Here is a 21,402-nt window from a genome sequence, read left to right as displayed (position 1 = left end):
AGCTGCATCGAGTCTATTTGTGTGGAGTATATAAATATATCGCTAAGAGGTCGGGCCGAGCGAGCGAGAGAGTTGCATGGCAGGGGCGGTCTCCTCGCGTGCCAATGCCTACGCGGAGTAGTATAGCGCCTTATAAAGTTCAAAAAGCACATCAGCTCCGGTCTATCTTAGAAAGCAAAGCACGGTGCAGAGCTCCGAAAGCCGTCAGCGTTTGTTGGATGGCTCGCGGCGTGATTTTATGCCCGCAATCCATCTCGAACGTAGCAGCTCTTGCTACATAAACTCACACGTATACATATACACGCTAGTGTCTATTTATTTATTTGCTTTATACACACATACACGGACTCGCACTATAATATGCCATTACTTATACATTTGAATAGCTGCTAGCATGCGCGAATCTAGCCTCGGCTCTCTATACGCGCGTCCGAGCTTTCGAGCTTTAATGTATCGCCGAGCCGGAGCTGTATACATATATACGCTGGTGGCCGCGCGTATAAAGCTCTCTTTCTCTCGCTCGGTGCGCGCGGAGCACTTCGATCGTGCAGCACGCGGCTAAGCAACGCCTACCCACACACACACACATACGCGTTTGCGCCCATTTAGTTTATATACAGAGTTTATATATACGTCGCGCTGTTTACCTGCTTTATAGGTTGGCGTGTGTCGTGTGTGACCGCCTTTCGTTTCATTACCTGCCGTTTTCCTCCTCCTGCGCCGCCGCCGCCGCCGCGACCACAATATACCTGCGGCTGGATAAGAAAAAAGGTGCGAGATTACGCGATGGTGCGCGGGGGTCAGCTTGCGCGCAAGCTCTCCCGTGAGCCGAGCAGGCCTGTAGCTAGCCGGCCGGCCGCCCTTATACGCGCGCGCGGCCAACTGATGAATTAATCAGCGAAAGCTCCCACCCCCACGACCGGCCTCTCTTTCTCGGTTCCTTTTTTTTACTTCTTCTTCTTCTTCTTTCGCTCGTTCTTTTGTTTGCGTCGTTCTGCTCGTTCTGCGTGCATCGTATTCATGCATCATGCATAAAAACTGCTGCACGCATACATACACGCACACACACATTCCCATGGAACTCGGTTATCGACTTAAAAGCACGATATGAGCGAGCACCTGAAACCCTTGAAACTTTCTTACCTCTTGTGTGTGTGTTTATATGCGCGCGCGCGCGTGCGAGCTTCTATGTATATATTTCTATATATTCATATTTCATGATAAAAATGATGAATTATTATATGTTCTCGAGAAAGTTGCCGAGCTATATAGAGCTATACTCATAGAGCAACAACAGAGTATAAGGTATATAGCCACGCGCACGCCTAGCGAATCTCGTGCATTTATTAAAACTTGACAATGCACGTGCCACCCGCTCGCTCACCCTCCCTCATGATTTTCAGATATAGAGACTGGCTGGCTTTCATTTCGAGGCGCGCGCCGGCTCCCAGCAAGAGGATTGCCGATATATTACAGCGACGAAAATCTCCCCTCTTGCTCTCTCTCTCTCTCTCACTCTCTTGACTCCTCGAGCTGTACAGCTAAACGTTCATTTCATTCTATCCGGCCGCTTATTTTTTCCTTCCTCGAGCTATACCCTTTCTCGAGCTTGTGACTCTCTTTTTTTCTCACTCGTTTCCTCTTTCTCTCTTCCATATACGCCACATACTACGGAGCACGACGGAGCTAAAAGCGGCCCTAACGAACGATTCTCTCGGCGCGAATTCCAGACCTCCCAAGTCTAATAGTACATATCGGGGCCAAGCGAGTGCAGCGCTGCGGAACGCGTAGGCGCGCTCTCACTCTCGTTCCAGAAGCTAAAAGCTCATCCCAAAAGCAGAGTGGAGTATGGTAGACCTTGCTCGATAGCGAGAGATATTCTATTTATAAAGCGCCCCAAGAGTGTCCCGAGGAGAGCGCGGTGTATTAGTCGTTAACGGTTCGAGTGATTTGCTGTGTGCGCGCGCGATGGGCCGCGCACACACACGCACTGGCAGCGGCCGATTATTTATGCAGCCAGCCGCACGAATTACTTAGACTATCCCTCTCCTTGGCACGTATTTTTTTTTCTCTCTCTCTTATCTCGGCAGCGGAGGCGCGCGCGTAAATCATCGCGCGCGAGAGCCTGAGAGCTGCTGCTGCTCCTCGTTCCAGCTGCGAACGCGCAGCTACTTTGCATCTTCCTGCAGACTTCGTAGGCTTCGCATATATAATATCTGCTCGCAGCTGATACGTAAAAATAGCTGCAGCGCCGAGACAAAGTCGCGCTGCTCTCACCTCTCGCGTCGATCCGCGCTCCTCGGCAAAATTGATAAATCGTGTTTGATGTTTGCTCCTCGGCGGGCTTTTTTATCGTCGTCCGCGCTCGAAAGTGTGTGCGCTTGGTTTTAGTCGCGCGCGGACGAGCTTTTTTATTGCATGTACGGCATTAGAGCCGTCAAAAAGTTGGTCATATATTTATACGTTCTTGCCGTACACGGCAGATATGAGTTCGTCGTCGTCGTCGTCGTCGTCGTCGCATTATATCGCGCTGGCACACGATATACGTATGTATGAAGCGATAGCTTTGCGAGATTGGCCCTCGCTCGCCTCTTTTGTTAGTCTCGCGCGCGCGCGCGCGCTCCATCGAGCTTTTGTGTATCGCATATAGCAAACCTATTTTCTCTCTTTCCTTCGCTATTCTCTCTTTTTCGCTCGAAAGGACCCGCGCGAAATAAAAAGCTCTCTGGAAATAAGCGAATTAAAAATTTTGAAACAGCTATACAGCTGCTTTTCTCTTTCTCTCTCTCTCTCGCTAAGCCTGGCCTCGCCCCCGTCGCCGGAATCGAGGAAACAAAAGCTCGCTCCAGCTCGCGCGTGTATATTGTATTAACGTGGACAGTACGGGGCATTGAGGCAGCAGCAGCTCTCCGTGTGTATATACAGCGCGCGAGTTGGCTCATTGAAGCTCTCGCTACGGGAGCAAAATTAACGCGATTGATCCTCCGCGCTGTGCGCGCGATTCTTTGTCTCCGTCTGGCAGTTATATACGAGAGCGAGCACAGGCGCAGTAGTAGAGTATAAACGCGAGATATACGCGCGCGGGGCAGCTTCTGGAATCTACTTTCTTCTCGTTTTATGAGTGCGACGAGTCTGTGCACGCGCGATCTCTGCACGAGCTCTATACACATCATCGAGAAAAAAAGACAAAGGGAGAGAAAAGGGAAAAAGGTAAAAGCTTTAGGTAGTATAGTAGAGAGTAGTCAGTGTATGCACAGTCCACACGAGTGCAATCTCGACTGGCTGCGATATTCTATTGTTGCTCGTCGTTGTTGGTAGTATTCCTCTCTCTCAGCTCGTTCTCACTGGCTGTTTGTCGCTCCGAGCCTGGAGGCTGCTGGCTCCTGCTCTACGTCTCGTCGTCGCAGTAGTCGTCGTTGTTGCCTCTTTCCTCGCTGCTGCGACCAGTCGAGCGTTTCCAATAAAAACGCGCGCGCAAGCCGCCACCAGGAGCAATAGCCCGGCTCAACGGTGTATACTGCACACACACACACACACTGCAACGGCAGCCGTGCGGGAGTTGTAAGCTTTCTCTCTCTTAACGACGTTCTCGCCGGCGTGCGTGTGTGTACACGATGCGAAGCCTCGCGCTCCGTTCGAGCGGTAAGACAGCCAGCCACCGTCGTCGGGGCGCAAAGTGATACCCGGCGCGTCGCGTATACGAGGGGCAAAGGAAAAAAAGCCAAGTCGACGCGCAAGGATTGCCTCCTGCAACAGTCCCTCGGTGATTTTCGCGCGCGCGCTTCCACCATCCCTCCACCCCATGCAGTGTCTAACTATACATGTCCAAGCCCGTGTCTTATGGCAGTAATAATGGCAACTCGTATAACGTAACAACGCGCTGACGGCGGCGGCGGCCCTAGTGCAGCTGACTCCCTCGCCCCCTGTTATATGTTTCCCGCTGTTTGCTCCTCTTCTTTCTCCTTATCTATTCCAGCTCGTCGCATCGACACACAATGCCGCAGCTGTAAATGTACGTGTCTATATAATATGTGCCTGCGTATCGTCGTCGCTTCTTCTTTCCACTATAACAAGATCGTATTCATCTTTCTATGATGTTCCAATAATCTATATATTGCGTAATTGTATGTATGTATGTGTCTTTCTCTATTGCTCGTTCTATGTCAGCTTCAATATTTCGTCCTAGGCTTAAATCTTACCTCGTCTTTGTCCAGAGGCGTGATACGCGCCATCGATATGCATGTTATCTCTTGTCCGATCCTCGAATGAATAGCTATATTGATCCGCTATCTTTACGCATCCAAAACGCGTTATCTTTATTGTTTTTTGTTTGTTTTTTTTCTTAATTTTAAACAATGTGGTCACATTAACGCTGTTGTTGAAAATTGCCTCAACGAGTGAGAATATAATAGCTGATCGTGATAAAAAGAAGTTGGTTCTTCAATGAGTTCATTGCCTTATCTCGCCGGCTATTCGAGTGCGCGTTACGCATAGGTACACACGCGCGCACCTCGAGATATGTCGGATAGCGGCGAGACGTATACACACAAAAAAAAAACTGCCGAAATTCAATAAAGCATCGAAAAATATTTGACTTTGTAAGAAAATGTAAACAACGTCATGTATACTGCGATTAATCACCAAGGCGTCGATACGATTATATTCTATTCAATTTTTACTCGATATAATAATGTTGATAAAAATAACAGATGAAAAAAGAAAAGGAAAAAAAGAAATGATAATAAAAATAGAAGTGAAAAAAAAAAAATAAATAAACGAAAGCCAAGCATTATTTTTGCGGACAAAAAATGCATATGCGAGTCGGGGAAAATAAAACGAATGACAAAGACTGACGCGTACACAAATAAACTATATCACGTGTGGCGTGCGAGTGAGTTTGTATGGAAATGATGCGCTGATGTTTTGAAAGACAAATATATATACACGTATAAATATGAAGATCCATATACATTTGTGAATACATTTATCGGTATCAGTGCCTGATGCAGCTTTTTATTCGGTGACTCGGGAAGGGAGATCGATACAGTACGTACCGCAAGCCGTAAATGCGGCATTGTTCCCCCCCGCCCCGCCAGGAAAGCTGCATCTCGCGTACGTACTCTGACTCTGTGTGAATTCAATGTTTTTTAACGACAAGACCATGTCAATTAGTCGGCCATATACAATTATGGAGGACGATAACAATTTGTAGAGTCGAGGAGATTGCACAACTAGCCAACGCCGTCGGGAGCTTAGTTCGCTCGTATTATATACGAGCCGAAGCCGCGAGACTTTTCTTTCGCGTGTATCGATTAAACGTCAATCGAAGGCGCTGATTTAGCAGCAGGCAGCAGCTCAGCGCATTTAAAATCGCAAGATGCATCGTTTCCCTTTGGCTCGAAGCTTTTGTTCGTCTCTACATCGGCTCCGTGCCCTTAGTGCGATTCCAACGCCAGATACATAAAGTGCAGCGGCGCTATAGTATATTTATGTGCATGTAGATGCTATGCAGGTTTTTCCGTTTTTGCCGCGCTAACGATACGGCACAACACGCCTGCGGAGCTCGACTTTCCAGCCACTGCGCTCGTATTAACTTATGCATTGCGCGCGCCAAGTCTTCGTGTCCAGTTGTATGTACGTCGAGTAGCGCCGTGCGCCCGACACAAAGAATTTTTCGCGACTCGAGGAGACAATTCCGAGAGAGAGAGAGAAAGAAAGAGAGAGAACTCGGACAACTACTACCACTGCTACTACTGTCGCGGCGCACAAAATATTCGCTTCGAGCGAGCACAGGAGTCTCTACGTTTTCTTCTTACGTCTACATCGCGCGACGTCGACTACGACTGCTGCATTTATATGCATTAGACTGTATATACATAAGTTTACAGCGCACTGCATTGTGCGCGCGTGCAGCTCAAAGAAAGCTGAGCAAACGAGACTTTAAGTAGGCGCAGTCGGTGCGAGCTGGGAAACAAGGACTAATAAATTCAAGCCGCCACGAGCCAGCACTGTCCGAATTATTTTAAAGCGATGTAAGCCAGAAAAAGAAATCAACGAAATTTTTCGCTACTCTCTTTCTCTCTCTCGTAATACATTAACCGGTAGTAGACATCTGGTGTGTGCATTGAGATGGGACGCTAAATTTCGCCTGCAGGAGCAAAGTGCGCCGCTTTATACAAATGTATGTAAACTCGTGTAATTGTAAGGGCAAAGAGAGAGAGAGGAAGAGAGGCTGTAAGGAGAAAAACAGTCGAGCGAGTTGGGTAACTTTTTCAGCTGCCGCTGCAGAGCTTGTAAACGAGGCAAAGTCGTGAACAATTACACCTATATATTGTATACATTATTAAGGGAGCAAAAAAAGCTCCGCGCGCAATTAACTTTAGTACGTAACGAAACGAAGCTGCGCGAGTAGGCGGCCGCTGCGAACAAAACATTTATGTAATAATAATATGACACGATAAGCAAGTAATTTTGTCAATTGTGTGGCTGATGATTAATGCTCGGCGCGGGGCTGTCTGAGAAGATAACGGTAGCTACATAAATATGTAAACGAATAAGCAGTAGCGACGGAGCGCGAGGGTGCGAAAAAGCACCAGTGTCCAGGAGGATTATTGTCGCTCACGGTTGCGCCTTGTGATATTACGCGTCTCTCTTTTCTTCGGTCTGTAACAGCCCGACGAAAGTCAAGTCGAAGCAGCTGGGCTCGGTGCGTTGATCCGCAATGGCTTTTTGTCTCGCTCGAAAGCAAAAAGAACAGAAAAAAGGAAAAATAAGGAAAAGAAGAAGACGAAGAAGACGGGGGACGTGGCAAAACGTCAGAATAAGAAGTGGTAAAGGTTCACGAGGTGGCATCAGAGACATGGCAGTTTCACCTTGGAGAGGCATCAGGCAGCTCGCGCATAACGACACGATGGCTAAGGTGCTCAAGTTTTTATCGCACTCAATGGCTGCTGCCACCATGTGCGGCCGGGGGGGTTGGCGGCGCGCGGGGGCTGGAAAGTGAGCGAGAGAGAGAGAGGCAAAAAAAAAGCGAAAAGAAAAAAGAAAAAAAAATGGTAAAGCGCTGCTGCGCTAGGCTCTTTCCGCGTGCGAGAAGGCAAAAATGTAGAGCATACGCGCGTGCACAGAGCGGCATTACGACTACTACCCATGTCACATGAACTACGTAAAGAGAGAGAGAGAGAACATAAAGAATCGTACGTACACGAGTGGGAGCAGGCCTGCACATAAGCAAATACGAGAGTAGCGCCAGCAAAAGCGAGCGAGAGATAGGTGGAGAGGGGCAAGGGTGAAAGAGAGAAAGAGCAAGATTTTCTTATAATTAGGAATGTACGTGTGTGGGTGGAGGAGTGTATGTATAGTGCGCTGGTAGGCGAACGAGTGCAAGGGCGAGCATGTGCAACTCGTGCACACGTATATATATTTACCGTACACGAGCCCGTACGGAAAACAAAAAGAAATGTTGGGGATGGAAAAAAAGCGGTGAAAAAAAAATCGCAGAAGAAGCAAAAGCACAGAGAGCGAGCGAGAATAATGTATGTGCGTGTGTGTGTGCGGGTGTGTAGGTGGCTCGGAAGCTGCGTGCGTGTAGGTGCATACGCGTGCCGAGTACTCGCGAGAAAGTGTGTATTCTTTGTGGGCTTGCGCGTCGCGCTGTAAGGGGTCGACGTACCCTTTCCTCCTTCCATTTTTCTCTCTCTCTCTCTCTCTCTCTCGCTCTCGCTTCGAGTGTTGTGTACACGCAGCGAGCTCGCGCTTGCTCGAGCTCTCGCCTTGCTTCGGCTTCGGCTCCGTGTGCGACCACCCTCTCTTTTTCTCGAACTGCGCGTGGAAGGAGCTCTCTCTCTCGCGCGAAAGCTAGCAAAAATATGAAAGAAATCGAAAATGCGATAAGAGCGTAGTAGCAGGCTGCGCCCCAAGTGCGAGCTTGCGGCTAGTGGCGTGAGCGCGTCTATATATATAATACACACACATATATATCGTATATAGAGGAGAGCTGCCTATAACATGTAGGAGCAGCGAGCGGCACTTTTTACTCTTGTCTCGCTCGCTCCGCACGTAATACCCTTAACCCCTTCCTCCCCTTTACTTCTCTCCCTTCCTTCCCCTCTATCACCCTCTCCTTTACTCCTGCGCCCCTCCTCGGATCCCTTTTGCTCTCCGTGCACTTTTTCTTTCCAACTATATACGCGCGCGTATACTATAGTATACATATTCGCGAGGCGAGGCGAGGCGAGGCAACGAGCGGGTGGCATGACAAGAAAGAGAAAGAGAGAGAGAACGATTTGAAGAATGGCGACGATTCAAGCCGCCTTACTACTCGTAGCTGCACACTACACTCCTCGTACTACTCGATTTCTCTTTCTCTCGCAGTCGCTTTTCTTGTTTTTACCCTCGCGCTCGGTCGCCCACGCCAAAAGGGAGAGAGAGAAAGAAACGATGCTCGAAAGGATGGATCGAGCTGTCGTCTTGTAAATGGCCAAGTGCGCCCGTCGTCCTCGGCGTCTACATGCGTACCTATACCAGTAGCGATTGACTAGAAAGAGAAAGAGAGAAAGTGCGTCGCTCAGTCAATGCTAAGCCAGCGCTAAATTACGCGCCCGACTCGGCGACATGCCCTCGATAAATTCGCCACTCTAGAAATATATCAATTATATGCTGATCGACGTGTGTGTCTCTAGGCTATAACGCGTATACGGGAGCCACAGCTGCAACTATCGTCGTATTATATTGCTCGCCGACGCTCCAAATAATTGCGCGTGCGGCGGCCGAGTGGCTGTCGTGACTTGACTTGATTCGTTCCCGCACTGACACATCCCCCCCGACGCGCGACGCTCTGACATAATGAAAAACAAGCCGAAATCTTCTCAGCCGCCACCACCCCCGCTTCTCGGCTCGCTATGACTGTGTGCCCCCCAGAGCCTAATTACGACTGTACGAGCTGTAGCCTGTAGTAGAGGCGTGTATATCTCCGCCCGCGCATCGTATATACCTGCCTGCAACTCGACGAGCTAAGCCGAGCAACGCATTTGTATTCCTCCGTCAAGAGTTTTATATGTGTACGCTTTATATATTTCATCGCTGACGCATAGATTGCGACTATGTCGTGTGCGTATACACAGAAGCACGTACAATTAGGCTTTCGTTGCATGGGGCTCGTCTCTCTCTCTCTCTCTCTCTCGTTGCCGCGCAGCGATCTTGATATGACGCGCCAGGCCAACGGCTGAATTATATAAGCGACCGACCGATAGACGAGACAAATTATAAATTATACGCGTATACGTACGTAAGTGCACGGGGCTGAATACCCGACGAGACTTTGAAAAGGGACAACACCGCGCGAGGGCTATCATTAGTTGAGCGTCGAATATGCATATAATATACTTCTTGCCAAATTCACTAAAAAATAGACTGATCAATCGAGCGTTCGATAACTCGATAATTGCGAGATAACTGCCACTAGAACGTGAATTTTCGTACATATACGTTTAATATTAAATTAGCACTTTGATTATAACGAATCCATGTATATGAGCGCATTTGTGATGTTGTATGAAAATAATAAAGAAGAAAAATAATAACGTTGCGAACAAATATGTTGTGAATAAGCTATAGCAATTACGCATTATGCATTCGATATTTTCGCACGTGGGCCGACTGCGTAAAAAATAAAAAAAAAAGAGGAGGAAAAGAAACATTTCCACAAAATAAATAATACAAATGAGCCCAGCTAATTGACGTACGGCATAAATTTATAGATATATAAAAATAAAAAAAAAACAAATATATATGTATAAAAGTAAATGAATGTAAATATTATATTATATATATTACAAAATATAAATATATTATATTATATTATGAAAAGTAAATGTGTCGAATTTTTTTTGACCGAAAGCTTGTATATTCTCTCCTCCCGCTCCGTCGCTCGTTGTCTCATTTTTCATTTTGCCGTGCGGCGTGCCATAGTCCTCTCTCTCTCTCTCTCTCTCTCGTGTGCACCCCCAATCCTCCCCGTGTACACGTACACAAGAGGCACCTCTATTCCTCCTTTGAGTATAGATATATACGTAAAACACATATATCCAGTGGCATTCGCGCATTATACCTATACGCCGGCGCTTGTAAGGGATATATAAGGTGCGCGCTCACACACACACATACACGCGCACGCAAGATATTCATCTAACGCTGCGCCCGCCCGAGAGCCCGCGCGTCTGTTTGTTCCTCTTTCTCGCTCGCTCGTCGCCTATATATAGCTATATACAGATACACGTATACACAGTGTAGCAAAGAAGAAGCCCCTCGTACGCTCCTTTACCCCCTTCGCCGCCACCGCTTGATCCTATTTCGCGCGCGCGCCTTCATATATGCCGCGCTCACTCTCTCTCTCTCTCTCTCTCTCTCTCTCTACTCTCGCAAAGCGTATATACGCCCTCGCAGCACCGAGTGTCCTCTCTGTCACGACTTTTCAGCTTATCCTGACGCGCTATTGTGAAACAGCCAATTACTCGAAAAACCTATACAACTCGGCTCGTATACTATACGCATGCTGCACACGCATACGCGCGTACACACATAGGGACATGCGCTCTATGTATATACCAGGCTTGGCCGCATACCTAATACACGCCCAAGCGAGCCCGACGAGCCGAAAAGCTGCAAGCTCCGTTGTTTGGCCACTTCTTTTTTATCCTCCGCAAGCTACTCTCTTCCATCATCGCGAGTTATACTACTCTTTTTATATGCGTTTTATCCCTTTTTTTTACCCTCTTTCCTTTCTTCCTTTTTTTCCTCCTTGCTCGTGCGTTGTTGATGTTGTTGTTGTTGTTATTATTATTACAGGCCTCGCTTGTTATTTGCGATTTTTCCCTCTTTTCCCCCTAGCGTTTAAAATACCTTGTTCCCAACGAGGCTGCAGGGCCCTCCACTTATTTTCGCAAAAGCGAATGAAGCTGCTCGTTTTCATTATTTTATCGCCTTTGCGTGCTGCTGATGCTGCTGCTGCTGCGCGCTCGCTACAGCGCGGCCCAGCCTACATAGATATGAAAAACTGTTGCATCAACCGACTCGTAATTTGATTTCTCTGTACGCGTAAAATTGAAAATTAACGTCTGTGCAATGTTCCCACTCTCTCTCCCTCTCTCTCTCTCTCTCTCTCTCTCTATCCCACTCTACGTGCATCCAACGTCGACGAAACAACATGCAAACGCTACGAAAAAAATTACAAAAGATAACTTTCACGTTTAATTTTTACATGCCTTCCGTTAATTGAATATCTCGCGCAGTTCATCGGTTAGTAAAAAATTCATACAATTTCTCTAAATTATTTTAATTGATCGAATGTTAAAATAAACACCATTAGAGACATACAATTTGTACACAATTCAAGAGCAGCTTATTTCGTAATGCCTAACTGCGTATCATTTTACAAAAAAAAACTCTGTAGATTATCATATGCCTGTACAAATACAACAGAAGCATAGAACTCTTAATGAAAACCCGTATAAATTATTACTTATAGTACTGATTAATTTTATAAATTAATCAAATTAAATATTAATATTTTTATAATTTTGAAAATATTAATCAAATTAACATTTTCACCAATTAAAAAATGATATAGGACACCTTGAGTATTAGGTAATTATAAATAGTTCTTTTGAAAACAAAGAACTACACAAAAGTTACTGTAATGACGGCTAAATTGGCAAGTATCAAATATTCAAGGCGACATCCTCACACTTGTTGGAAAAATTATGGGCTGACATTTTTTTGCAGAATCCTCTTTAATTAGTACCACTGACAATGGAAATGTATCTTGTCAGGCGGAAAAATGGTTAGTAGTTGTTTAAATCATATTATTTAAACAAATAGAGAAAAATGTAAATTTTAAAATGAAAAAATATTATCTAGATAATGAGGGTAATTTTATAAAGAAAATGTCTTTTGATCATTGAAACAATTAAAATAAAACTCGTCCAATAAATTATACTTGTTTCAAATACAAAAGATTATTCTGATAAAACATCCATGATTGAATAGACAGGAATTATAATACTAGCAACTTTGTGTCATCTAATTTGAGCTCTATGAATAATACAAATTCAATAATTCTCAATTCAATTTAAATCAAAAGAATTAACTAAATGTTAAATATAAAAATTTTTTCCAGTTATAAGCATGATTTTTTATTTAAAAGTTTTTTGAGCTATCTTAAACTTGATTACATCTCGAAATCAATGTTAACTTAAAAATATATCAATGAAAATTTTGTTTCTTTTCGGGCATCCAAGTATAAACATTTTAGTTTTTTGTTTTTTTGTTTAAAAGCTAATTTAAGAAATTATCGGAAAAAGTTTACATCATTTTCAAATTAATTCAATCATACCTTTGAATTTGATAAGTTTTAGAAAGTCTTAATAGTTTTACCCTGCAAATTTCGGTATATACAAATATCTACATGCAATCAGTCATAAAAGTTTTTACAATTGTCTACAAATAAAAAAATCAAAAGGATTATTTACAACTTATAGTTGGTTACAAATATATTTATCTTTTATCATGAGAACTTTTAGAGTGTTTGCTTGTAGCACTGCTCCTACTTCTTTTGTCCATTTTGGCTTTTTTAATCATATCTTTCAATCTTTTATCAGCGCTAACAACATGGATGTTTGGTACTTTAACACTAGAGCTATTACCATTTGAATTTTGAGACTGATTTGAAGTGCTCTTATATTTATCCACATACTTTGAACCTGTAAAGAATGTGGGAAATAAAATTATTATTAATTGAAATTTTACTCATAATTAGTAATTTTAATTGTAGTATTAGTATTATATTAATGAAACTTACTAGAAGTTAACTTTTTGTCCTTACTTTTGCTTTCTGAAGACTTTGGTGATACTTTTTCTTTGAGTACCTAAAAAAAATATATTAACTTTTTACATGATCCTACATAAAAATATATACTAATAAATAAAGTCATACCGGTGTAGGTTTTACGCAATTATAACAATACCACTCGACTGGATGAGTATCAACTTGAAGATCTGTGATAGCTGGAGTATGGCATTCTTGATGATATAGTGAACCACATTTTACACACTCAACTAAACGGTTTTTGGCTCCAACATCCATTCCTTTACAAACAACACAAGCAACATCCTCTAAAATGTCTGCCAAGTTATCATCTGTTGCTAACGGATCAGGTGTCAGTTCTCTTATTACAGCCACAGGAGAATCACTTTTATTAGATTTTGAGTGTTTTGAAGAACTAGAACTCCTACTTTTTTTACTACTTGTACTACTTTGGTCACTCAACACTTGTTCGTCTGTAACATACTATAAAATAAACCCAAAATTTTACATCTAAATTTTTTTATAGTGAATTGTTATGAAAAAATGGTACCTTTTTGTGTAAAACATTAATCAACATTTTGGATTGTCCATATCTGTGCTTAATTGATTCATCTAATAAAATACGAAGATGTTCGGATGAATCTTTAGTTGTAGAATGTAGAAACCGAATTGCTTGAGAATATTGTGGGTCCATTTCAAATGTAGTCATGTTTATTGTCTGTTTGATTTTGAATAATAAAATTAATTCGACACTATTGTTAACAATTTAATTAGGAAAAATTTTAAATATTAATAACTAAGCAGAAAAAAGTTTAATGTAGCAAGCTTTCAATTTGAAAAATAAAATTGACAATACCTTATTTGAAAGATTAGTTGATGTAGAAATTGTGATTTTATTTTTTTACAATTTGTTTAAACGATAATACTTTTCTGCTGCATCGGGTTGTATAGGTTATTGCATATTAGGCGTATACAATTCGAAGCGAATAGTATACTGCACTATGCAAACTGTTTCAGCGTACACGTAAAAGAAGCGCTAGAGCAGTCCAAGGGATACAACACGCAGCGGCGAATGCCGATTGCAGACTAGTGACTGTTCGCTTCGTTTGGCGAAAATGAGACATGGTGAGCGTCAGAAATGCTGAAGACCAGTCAGTAACTCGTATAGTAGACTCCGACATTTACCAACAATAATTGCTGCATAAAAGAATTATCAGTAAATAATATCACTCGAATTCGATTAGTAATATGTTGTGAAATTTTGCTGTTGGTATACAAATCATTCCTCAATTTTTATCAGACTTTGAGAATTTTCCAGGAATTTAATTGTTGAGCATCATCTATAGCAGTTACATAATGAAAAACATTAAAAATATTTAATTTCTCTATTTTCTTCTTGCACTGCAATAAAACAATAATAGAAAGATTTAAGTCGCATAATAATGTTATATGATTTTAAATTATTCGCATTATAGTTAAAGGAAATGCGGTAGAATTTTTCCACATTTGTTGATACCACATGCATCTGGCCTTTGTATCCTTTTAATTCCTTTATAAATATCTAAGTAAATTTCTTGCTCAAAATTATATTTCCTTTCGAAGGAAATCCATTTTAATGCCAATTATGGCAGTACCAAAAATTACAAAATTATACGTTCATAATTATATGATCAATGATAAATTGACATCCTATACATCACAATTCAAAATAATTTATGAAAGACGCGTCGAGCAAAAATGTAGAAAAATTTCATTTTTAAGAGAAATCACTCGCGTATGTAAATATTTACACAGGTCAAAATGTGAATCCAGCGTAAAGGGGGTCGCCTCTGTAAGCAGCAATCATGATAATAGTAAATAGGCTAGCATAGGCAGAGCCCCGACTACGCTTTGTTAATATTTAGAGCTGTCTCAGAATTAAACGCCTTATGTGTGTGTATGCGTGTGTGTTACCCACATTACATATATGATATATGTATATAATAAAGTAAACCAATTAAAAGCCAAGAAAAGTTTAGGTTACCATTATCGTCCTGTTATTTTTACGAGGAATGCATCGTTTAACAAATAGATACAATTACGGTGTGTACGTAATAAAATTCTTCGTATCTTGAAGTATATATACGAATACAATCGATGACAGTTGCGCATTGGATAACCAAAACAAACCCCATCGCGGAGCTTGATTCAGCTGAAATGATCGTCGTAAAGGTGAAGCTAAACCAGCCTATCGTGCATATGTTGTTTACATTTTACACAGTTATATTAGTATAAACCAACAGTAATAACAAAATAACTAGTGTAAAAACATTTTGTAACTGTAAATTGTGTTAATTTTAACTTGTTTACGATTTCAAATCTATAAAGTGCGGATAGTCTAGTTTTTCAATAAATAATTCATGTAAGTTTAAGCCAACTTCCGAAATACTAATAGAATCAAATGAAATACACTAGTCTATCTCTTGAGTAATAAAACAAAGTACTTGTATTCAATACTGTTTGGGTGCAATTAAAAGGTAAAAGCTATCAAGATGTTGGACGAAACTGTAAGTAACAAGTTCTATAACTTATCAAACCAAATTTTAGAATGTGTAATATAATAACTTTCATTATTATTTTTAGTGGTGGGAAGAATTAAAAAGAATTATAAGAGAAGGCAATGATGAGCACACATGGTCAACAATAATGGAAGTTTCTGTTAAAGATGCTAGAGATCTTCATGGAAACAATCTGCTTCATTATGTTACAGTATGTGATAATGAAAACATTACAAAAAAACTCTTGGAAGCTGGTTGTGATGTTAATGTAATTAATCGCTATGGAGAAACTCCCCTCACAACAGCAATTGAATTTAATAATCTAAAAGTAGCTAAAGTACTACTTGATGCTGGAGCCATTCACTTAAATACTGATTTTGATGAAGAATTTGGCCCTCTTCATATGGCTGTATGGTATGGTTATTACGATATGGTAAAAATCATAATCGAAGCAGGAGCCGATGTAAATGTAGTAGATGAAGAACTATCTAGTCCATTGCATTTAGCAGCTAAAGTTGAAGAATATGCATGTAAGTAGAATATTATATATTTATTAAATTGTGATCCTTTGAAAAAATTTATTTTCTATAAATTTATTTTCAGATGAGATTACAAAACTCTTATTAGATGCAGGGTCAAATGTCAATGTTGTAGATCACCAAGCAATAACACCTTTACATTGGGCAGTATCGCAAGGAAATTATGATGTCGCAACTTTACTCCTAAATTCAGGAGCAAATGTTGATGTTATAGATTTAAATTTCATGACACCTTTACATTGGTGCGTACGAGAAAATAATTTGGAATTCAGTCACAAAATGATTGAAGCAGGATGTGATATTGATATGGTTGATAGCAATGGTTCAACCTGTCTTCACTATGCTGTAAAAGCTAATAACATAGAAATGATTAAGTTATTATTGAGCTATGGGGCTACACCAAATTGTACCGATGACCAAGGTCACAGTCCTTTGCATTGGGCAATACGAGAAAATAGACTAGAGCAAGTGAAAATGCTTATTGCAGCAGGAGCAGATGTTAACATTATGGATGATGAAGATGATGAAGGTCTAACAGCTTTACAGGTAAAATTAAGTTTTCAAATTTTTCAAATTATATGAAATGATTTTTAATAATAAATTTTGGGTGTTAACAGATTGCCGCTGAATTAGGACTTAAAGAAATCATGACCATTCTTCTGGATCATGGTGCAGATGTTAAAGCTAAATGTAATAGGGGCTACAGTGTATTATACTATGCAGCTATGTCAAAACGTATTGGAACAGAAGTAGATGATGATTTATATGTAGACATTTTGGAAACTCTTTTATCACGTGGTGCCAGTGTTGGAGATAATGATTATGACATAAAAACACCCTTCAACAGTGTATTACTTTATGGAAATGAACGAGCTGTAAAGCTATTTTTACAACATGGTGTCGATTTAACTAAGTGCATTCTTGGTGCCAGCAAAATATCATCTTTACATCATGCTGCTCTCAATAATGATAAAAGTGTACTGAAGTTTCTTATAGACAGTGGGCATTTTAATGTTGAAGAAAAATGTGGTACCGGTCTCACTGCATTGCATCTTTCATCACTTTCGAATCGCTTGAACTGTATTAAATTTTTGTTGAAACGCGGTGCAGATATTAATAGCAGTAATATGTATGGAGAAACTCCACTGTATTCTGCTGTTATAAATGGCAGAAGAGAAGCAGTAAGGTTGCTACTGCAATACAAGGCAAATATTAATGCTGTAACTACAAGAAAAGAGTCTATTTTAGAAGCAGCACTTGAAGTTGATAGACAAGATATTACCCACTATTGCATTAGGCACATGGCTATGCTTGAAGCACAAAATGAAGATTTGCTCCAAGCTGATTTTGATCGCATTTATATGGATGATTATTTGCAAGATTATTATGAATTATGTTTATGCGAATTGACTATCATGAAAGAAATTCCTATTGTAGGACACATTAAATTCTTTCATATACTCACAGCACCGAACATTGATTTTTGTGCCAGAAATGAAAAAGTTGTTGAAACCTTTAAATCATTAGAGACTCTTGCTGAAAGTTTCCCAATTTATCATGACTTACTTATAGAGCGTTTTAATAAAGAGTTAAAAAGACAAGAACTCATTAGGAAAGCAACAGTTGGTCTTAGTAAGATACTCAAGTATGATGCTGATACATTTTATTTAATTTTTTACAATATTCTTTGCCGTCTACACAAAAAAGATTTGCAAAGTTTGATTAATGTTTAACAATATTCAGTTGTAAAATTTTATATTATGTACATTAATGTGTAAAATTATTAAATTAATCAATTTTTATAGTTTTAGGTCACAATCCTAAAAATTTTAATACAAATCTAAAAATTGTATAGAATATTGAATGTGTATACTTTGTTGATGTTAATTTTGTACATATACATATAATGTGATCCTTGGATTTGACAAGTTTATGTTAAATATATATTGTATCCAAAAAAAAGAATACTTATTTCAGCAATTAATAATAATACATTTACTTTTTTGAAAGTTAATTTAAATATTGAGCGTCAATTTTTTTAACATAAATAAAATAATCATTACTGTAAAGAATTTACAATAGTTGCAGAAAAGTAAAACTTGGACCCTATCATGAATGAATTTTTTTTTCAATCGTTAGGAAATGTTGTACATTATGTTTACCTCACACAATTCACAATAGTTATTTACATATTTACAAATTCATTTTGAATGAACTACTGCACAATGTTATTTTCACATTTTTATAAAAGAATTGACACTGTAAAACAATCATTATTATAACCTATGTTTGCTTATTGAAGCAGTAAAAAAATTACCTTATGCTAAGATTTGAGTCTTTGATACGTCAAAATTATTATTAAACTTCCATACGCTTGCGTTTTCTTAAATTTTCAACAACGTCCGATGTTTTAATGTGTTTAACACCTTTATTGAGCCAATTTATCAAAAGCATCTTTCCTTGATTACCTTGCTTCAAAAGTTGCTTCTCGAGCGCTGTCAATTGGACCTGGATCGAAGGAGCACCAAATACACTCTGTTCGCAATCCATAATCAACCGAAATCTTGATTTGAATACTTCAAGAAGTAGTTCTGGTATTTGTTGATTGTCATCCTTAACGATGGGCGGCAAAATCAAGCCCAACTCGTAAAAGTATTGATTCCACTTGTTGAGTTCAACTGCACAAGCGTCGGCGTGCAGGATCTCCTTGTAAGAATCCTTGTAGAACCTGGGCAGTTCGCAGCTGACGATAGATTTACGTTTAGCGCTCAAAGAGCTCGCCAACCAAACTGGTATGTCGAGTTTTGAGCCCGGCTCCAGGTGCTCCTTCTTCGAGGACGAGCACAAGAAGCCTAGATTCGGCATGGGCTGTCTCACCTCCGAAGCCACGCGCTCCTCCGTCACTAAAATATCCTTAATCGAAAAATACTGATTGGGTTGAATCAAAGACATTTTAAACTTTTATGACCGACAATACTATTTGACATTACACTGTCACAGACAAATACAAATTATGCAGTCAGTACATCCAGGAGAATCGACTGATCTCATCACACGGACTAGAAACTATATGGATTACGGTTACCGAGTCTATACTATATATATTAATTTTACGAACGACACATAAGCTTTTGTAGTGTATAGGCACCGCACAGTACTTTCACAGACAGAGTTTACACTGCTCAGTCGTTGCTTTGCCGGCTACTGCTGGCCGTATAGTGTGTTTTGGCGCGTTCGTTTCTCCCTCCAGTGCCACGCGCCAGCCGACAGTACGAGTCGAAATCGAAAATTTCTTTTTTTACCATCTTGTCGTTCGGTCTTGCATCCTCCCGGACTGCGCGTTAATTCGAGTTTCGAATTTCGATGTGGATGCAGAGACCCGTTTAGGTATACTTAGATCAGCTAAGCGAGAGCCTTGCCATGCGGAGGCGAACGAACTAAATGCTTTGTCGCACACGCAGCGTAACGCGAATACGCAACGGACGAAAAAAAAAAATTAAACTCCGTCCGCTTAGAACGTGCTATCTATGTATAACGTTTAAGAATGGCACGTAAACAGCTGCAATGATCCAATGTATTGATAAAAAGCCGCTGATAAAGAATTTTTAGTAATAGTTATTATCTCGACGTTTATCACACCGCGGCCGCGGTGCCAATTACCTACAGAACCATTCAGTTGTTCTTTTATTCTCAGCCAGACCGCTACCGCTAGCGTAATTCAATTCTTACTGTATACATTTCACGTTTGTTTAAAGTAAAAATGCTTGGTGCATGATGAATTTACTCTCTTTGAAATTCACGCTTTTCACGCAATCTCGTTTTACTCGATGATGGTGAAAAAACGCTGGCTATGTTTAGCCGTTTTGCTCTTTATTTTTGTATACATTTTCTTCTACAGCTACAGAAGCACCCGACAACGGCGAATTCACAATGTTGACGTTCTATGTTATTATCGACGTCCCTTACGAAATTCTAGTTTTCCCAATTTCGACGAGTTAAAAGGTACAATTTAAAATATTATTTAATCATCCTCCGCAGTCACCGTCAGCGCTTTTGTCGAGATTAAAATTTTTTTCTTTCTATCGTGGCATATTCACGCGCGTACATGCGATCCCGCTCGTGTAAACCGATCCATTACTGATTGAATTATATTCTCTCGAGCAACGATGCATTGTCATATCCATGGATGCAGTTCATAATACTATACCAAATTATCTTAATATGACTAAAGGAGCTTAAAATGTTGAATCGTCACGTCGAATTCGTTGACTCATCAGTTATTCATTTCTTTCGTCTTCTTTGACTCAATCAGCGAAACTGCATTACACTATTATTTACTCTATACTTGCAGAAAAAGAACGACTCTCGACTAAACGCAACATATTTTTTTTGGAGACATCCTGCAGCTACAAGCGCGATGACGAATTTCACTTGAGTTGCCGTCAAGCTTGCGCCGTTGAATCGGCTGCTCGAATGAACCCCAAAGACTGGGTCCACCTTCTGTTCTTCAGCTCGTCGGTTCCTTCTCTAGGAACAAATGAATTGTTTACGGTGCTGCAGTCCAATTATTCTAATGTCAATATAAAACGGGCTCACTTGACGGATTACATCAAAGGGACTCCCGTTGAGAGGTGGCTAACTCCGAAACTCTTGCTAAGCAGCAATTGGCCTCTCATTCATTTGTCCGATATCCTGAGACTTCTTACGCTCTGGAAATTCGGTGGCATATACCTAGATCTCGATATAGTTGTCACAAAGTAAATGAATTCCTACTTTTTTTCTAACTAAAAATGATTATATTTTGATTTTTACGTCGATGCTGCTTTTCAGATCTTTGGACAATTTTAAAAATTTTGTTGGAGCGCAGGATGATCAAAGGATCGCAAACGGTGTAATGGGGTTCGATAAGGATCGGCTTGGCCATAGATTAGTCGAGGAGTGCTTGACAGAGCTAATGAAAGACTTTCGCGGTGATCTTTGGACTCACAATGGGCCCGACATCGTTACCAAGGTCATACAGAAACAATGCAATCTTGAATCAGTAAGTGACACATTCGCAAATTTCAGCAATTTCAAGTCTCTCGATGCACATGCAACACTAAAATAAATTATTTTCCGAATAAACATTCGATTAGTTGTTCGAAACTTTTCAACTTTTCAGGTTGCACGTATGATAAATTCTCCAAGCTGCAAAGGGTTTCAAGTGTTTCATCCATCTGTCTTTTATCCCATTCCTTATCAAGAGTGGAAACGTTATTTCCATGACGATTTAGATGGCCAAATCTTAGATCTTATCGGAAAATCAAAAATTATACATGTTTGGAATAAACTTAGCAAGTGGGAACCTGTAACTGACAAAAGTCCTTACTCTGCAGTAGCCAAACAATTCTGTCCACACGTGTTTGAAAAATGTAAATCAAGGTTTTAATTTAGATATATTTTAATTTTTTATCATTAGGTTTAC

General features: G+C 40.7%; 4 protein-coding genes across 5 annotated transcripts; 2 read left to right on the top strand and 2 right to left on the bottom strand.

Annotated features, from left to right (window-relative positions):
- Positions 1–12,165: 12,165 nt before the first annotated feature.
- On the bottom strand, positions 12,166–13,979 carry LOC106649877 (integrator complex subunit 12). Of its 2 annotated transcripts, none has more exons than XM_014367581.2 (5): positions 13,719–13,979; positions 13,413–13,580; positions 12,992–13,345; positions 12,881–12,923; positions 12,166–12,758 (listed from the first exon to the last, which is right to left on the bottom strand). In XM_014367581.2, the coding sequence occupies exons 2-5, from the start codon at positions 13,569–13,571 to the stop codon at positions 12,553–12,555; spliced, it is 762 nt and encodes a 253-aa protein (XP_014223067.1). In that variant the 5' UTR covers positions 13,572–13,580; positions 13,719–13,979; the 3' UTR covers positions 12,166–12,552. The 2 variants fall into 2 exon arrangements, with proteins under 2 accessions (XP_014223067.1, XP_014223066.1); XM_014367580.2 differs by having other exon boundaries at positions 12,857–12,923; positions 13,719–13,978.
- An 815-nt stretch (positions 13,980–14,794) lies between these two features.
- Positions 14,795–17,702, top strand: LOC106649876 (putative ankyrin repeat protein RF_0381). Its single transcript, XM_014367579.2, has 4 exons — positions 14,795–15,408; positions 15,485–15,929; positions 16,003–16,484; positions 16,556–17,702. Exons 1-4 carry the CDS (start codon positions 15,394–15,396, stop codon positions 17,669–17,671), a joined length of 2,058 nt encoding a protein of 685 aa, XP_014223065.1. The 5' UTR covers positions 14,795–15,393; the 3' UTR covers positions 17,672–17,702.
- Positions 17,703–18,275: 573 nt separating this feature from the next.
- LOC106649878 (DNA replication complex GINS protein PSF3) lies at positions 18,276–19,102 on the bottom strand. The gene has a single exon (XM_014367582.2). It carries the CDS (start codon positions 18,888–18,890, stop codon positions 18,297–18,299), a length of 594 nt encoding a protein of 197 aa, XP_014223068.1. The 5' UTR covers positions 18,891–19,102; the 3' UTR covers positions 18,276–18,296.
- Positions 19,103–19,253: 151 nt separating this feature from the next.
- Positions 19,254–21,366, top strand: LOC106649743 (lactosylceramide 4-alpha-galactosyltransferase-like). The gene is made up of 4 exons (XM_014367333.2): positions 19,254–19,940; positions 20,290–20,695; positions 20,769–20,979; positions 21,100–21,366. Exons 1-4 carry the CDS (start codon positions 19,766–19,768, stop codon positions 21,364–21,366), a joined length of 1,059 nt encoding a protein of 352 aa, XP_014222819.1. The 5' UTR covers positions 19,254–19,765.
- Positions 21,367–21,402: the final 36 nt, after the last annotated feature.

This window comes from Trichogramma pretiosum, unplaced genomic scaffold (genome assembly GCF_000599845.2).
Source record: "Trichogramma pretiosum strain Unisexual culture from Peru unplaced genomic scaffold, Tpre_2.0 scaffold44, whole genome shotgun sequence".
Lineage (NCBI taxonomy): Eukaryota > Metazoa > Arthropoda > Insecta > Hymenoptera > Trichogrammatidae > Trichogramma > Trichogramma pretiosum.
Note: the sequence above shows the minus strand (reverse complement) of the source record. Positions and strands in the feature narration are given on the sequence as shown.

What these genes read in the sequence shown, in the direction of transcription:
- LOC106649877 (XM_014367580.2), bottom strand. Translation starts at nt 13,571, where the DNA reads ATGACTACATTTGAAATGGACCCACAATATTCTCAAGCAATTCGGTTT. An exon ending in TTAATGTTTTACACAAAAAG is followed by an intron (nt 13,346 to 13,412) that starts GTACCATTTTTT and finishes TTTATTTTATAG; the next exon opens with TATGTTACAGACGAACAAGT. An exon ending in GGACAAAAAGTTAACTTCTA is followed by an intron (nt 12,759 to 12,856) that starts GTAAGTTTCATT and finishes CATTCTTTACAG; the next exon opens with GTTCAAAGTATGTGGATAAA.
- LOC106649876 (XM_014367579.2), top strand. An exon ending in TAAAGTTGAAGAATATGCAT is followed by an intron (nt 15,930 to 16,002) that starts GTAAGTAGAATA and finishes ATTTATTTTCAG; the next exon opens with ATGAGATTACAAAACTCTTA. An exon ending in AAGGTCTAACAGCTTTACAG is followed by an intron (nt 16,485 to 16,555) that starts GTAAAATTAAGT and finishes GGGTGTTAACAG; the next exon opens with ATTGCCGCTGAATTAGGACT.
- LOC106649878 (XM_014367582.2), bottom strand. Translation starts at nt 18,890, where the DNA reads ATGTCTTTGATTCAACCCAATCAGTATTTTTCGATTAAGGATATTTTA.
- LOC106649743 (XM_014367333.2), top strand. Translation starts at nt 19,766, where the DNA reads ATGATGGTGAAAAAACGCTGGCTATGTTTAGCCGTTTTGCTCTTTATT. An exon ending in CAATTTCGACGAGTTAAAAG is followed by an intron (nt 19,941 to 20,289) that starts GTACAATTTAAA and finishes CTATACTTGCAG; the next exon opens with AAAAAGAACGACTCTCGACT. An exon ending in CTCGATATAGTTGTCACAAA is followed by an intron (nt 20,696 to 20,768) that starts GTAAATGAATTC and finishes GCTGCTTTTCAG; the next exon opens with ATCTTTGGACAATTTTAAAA.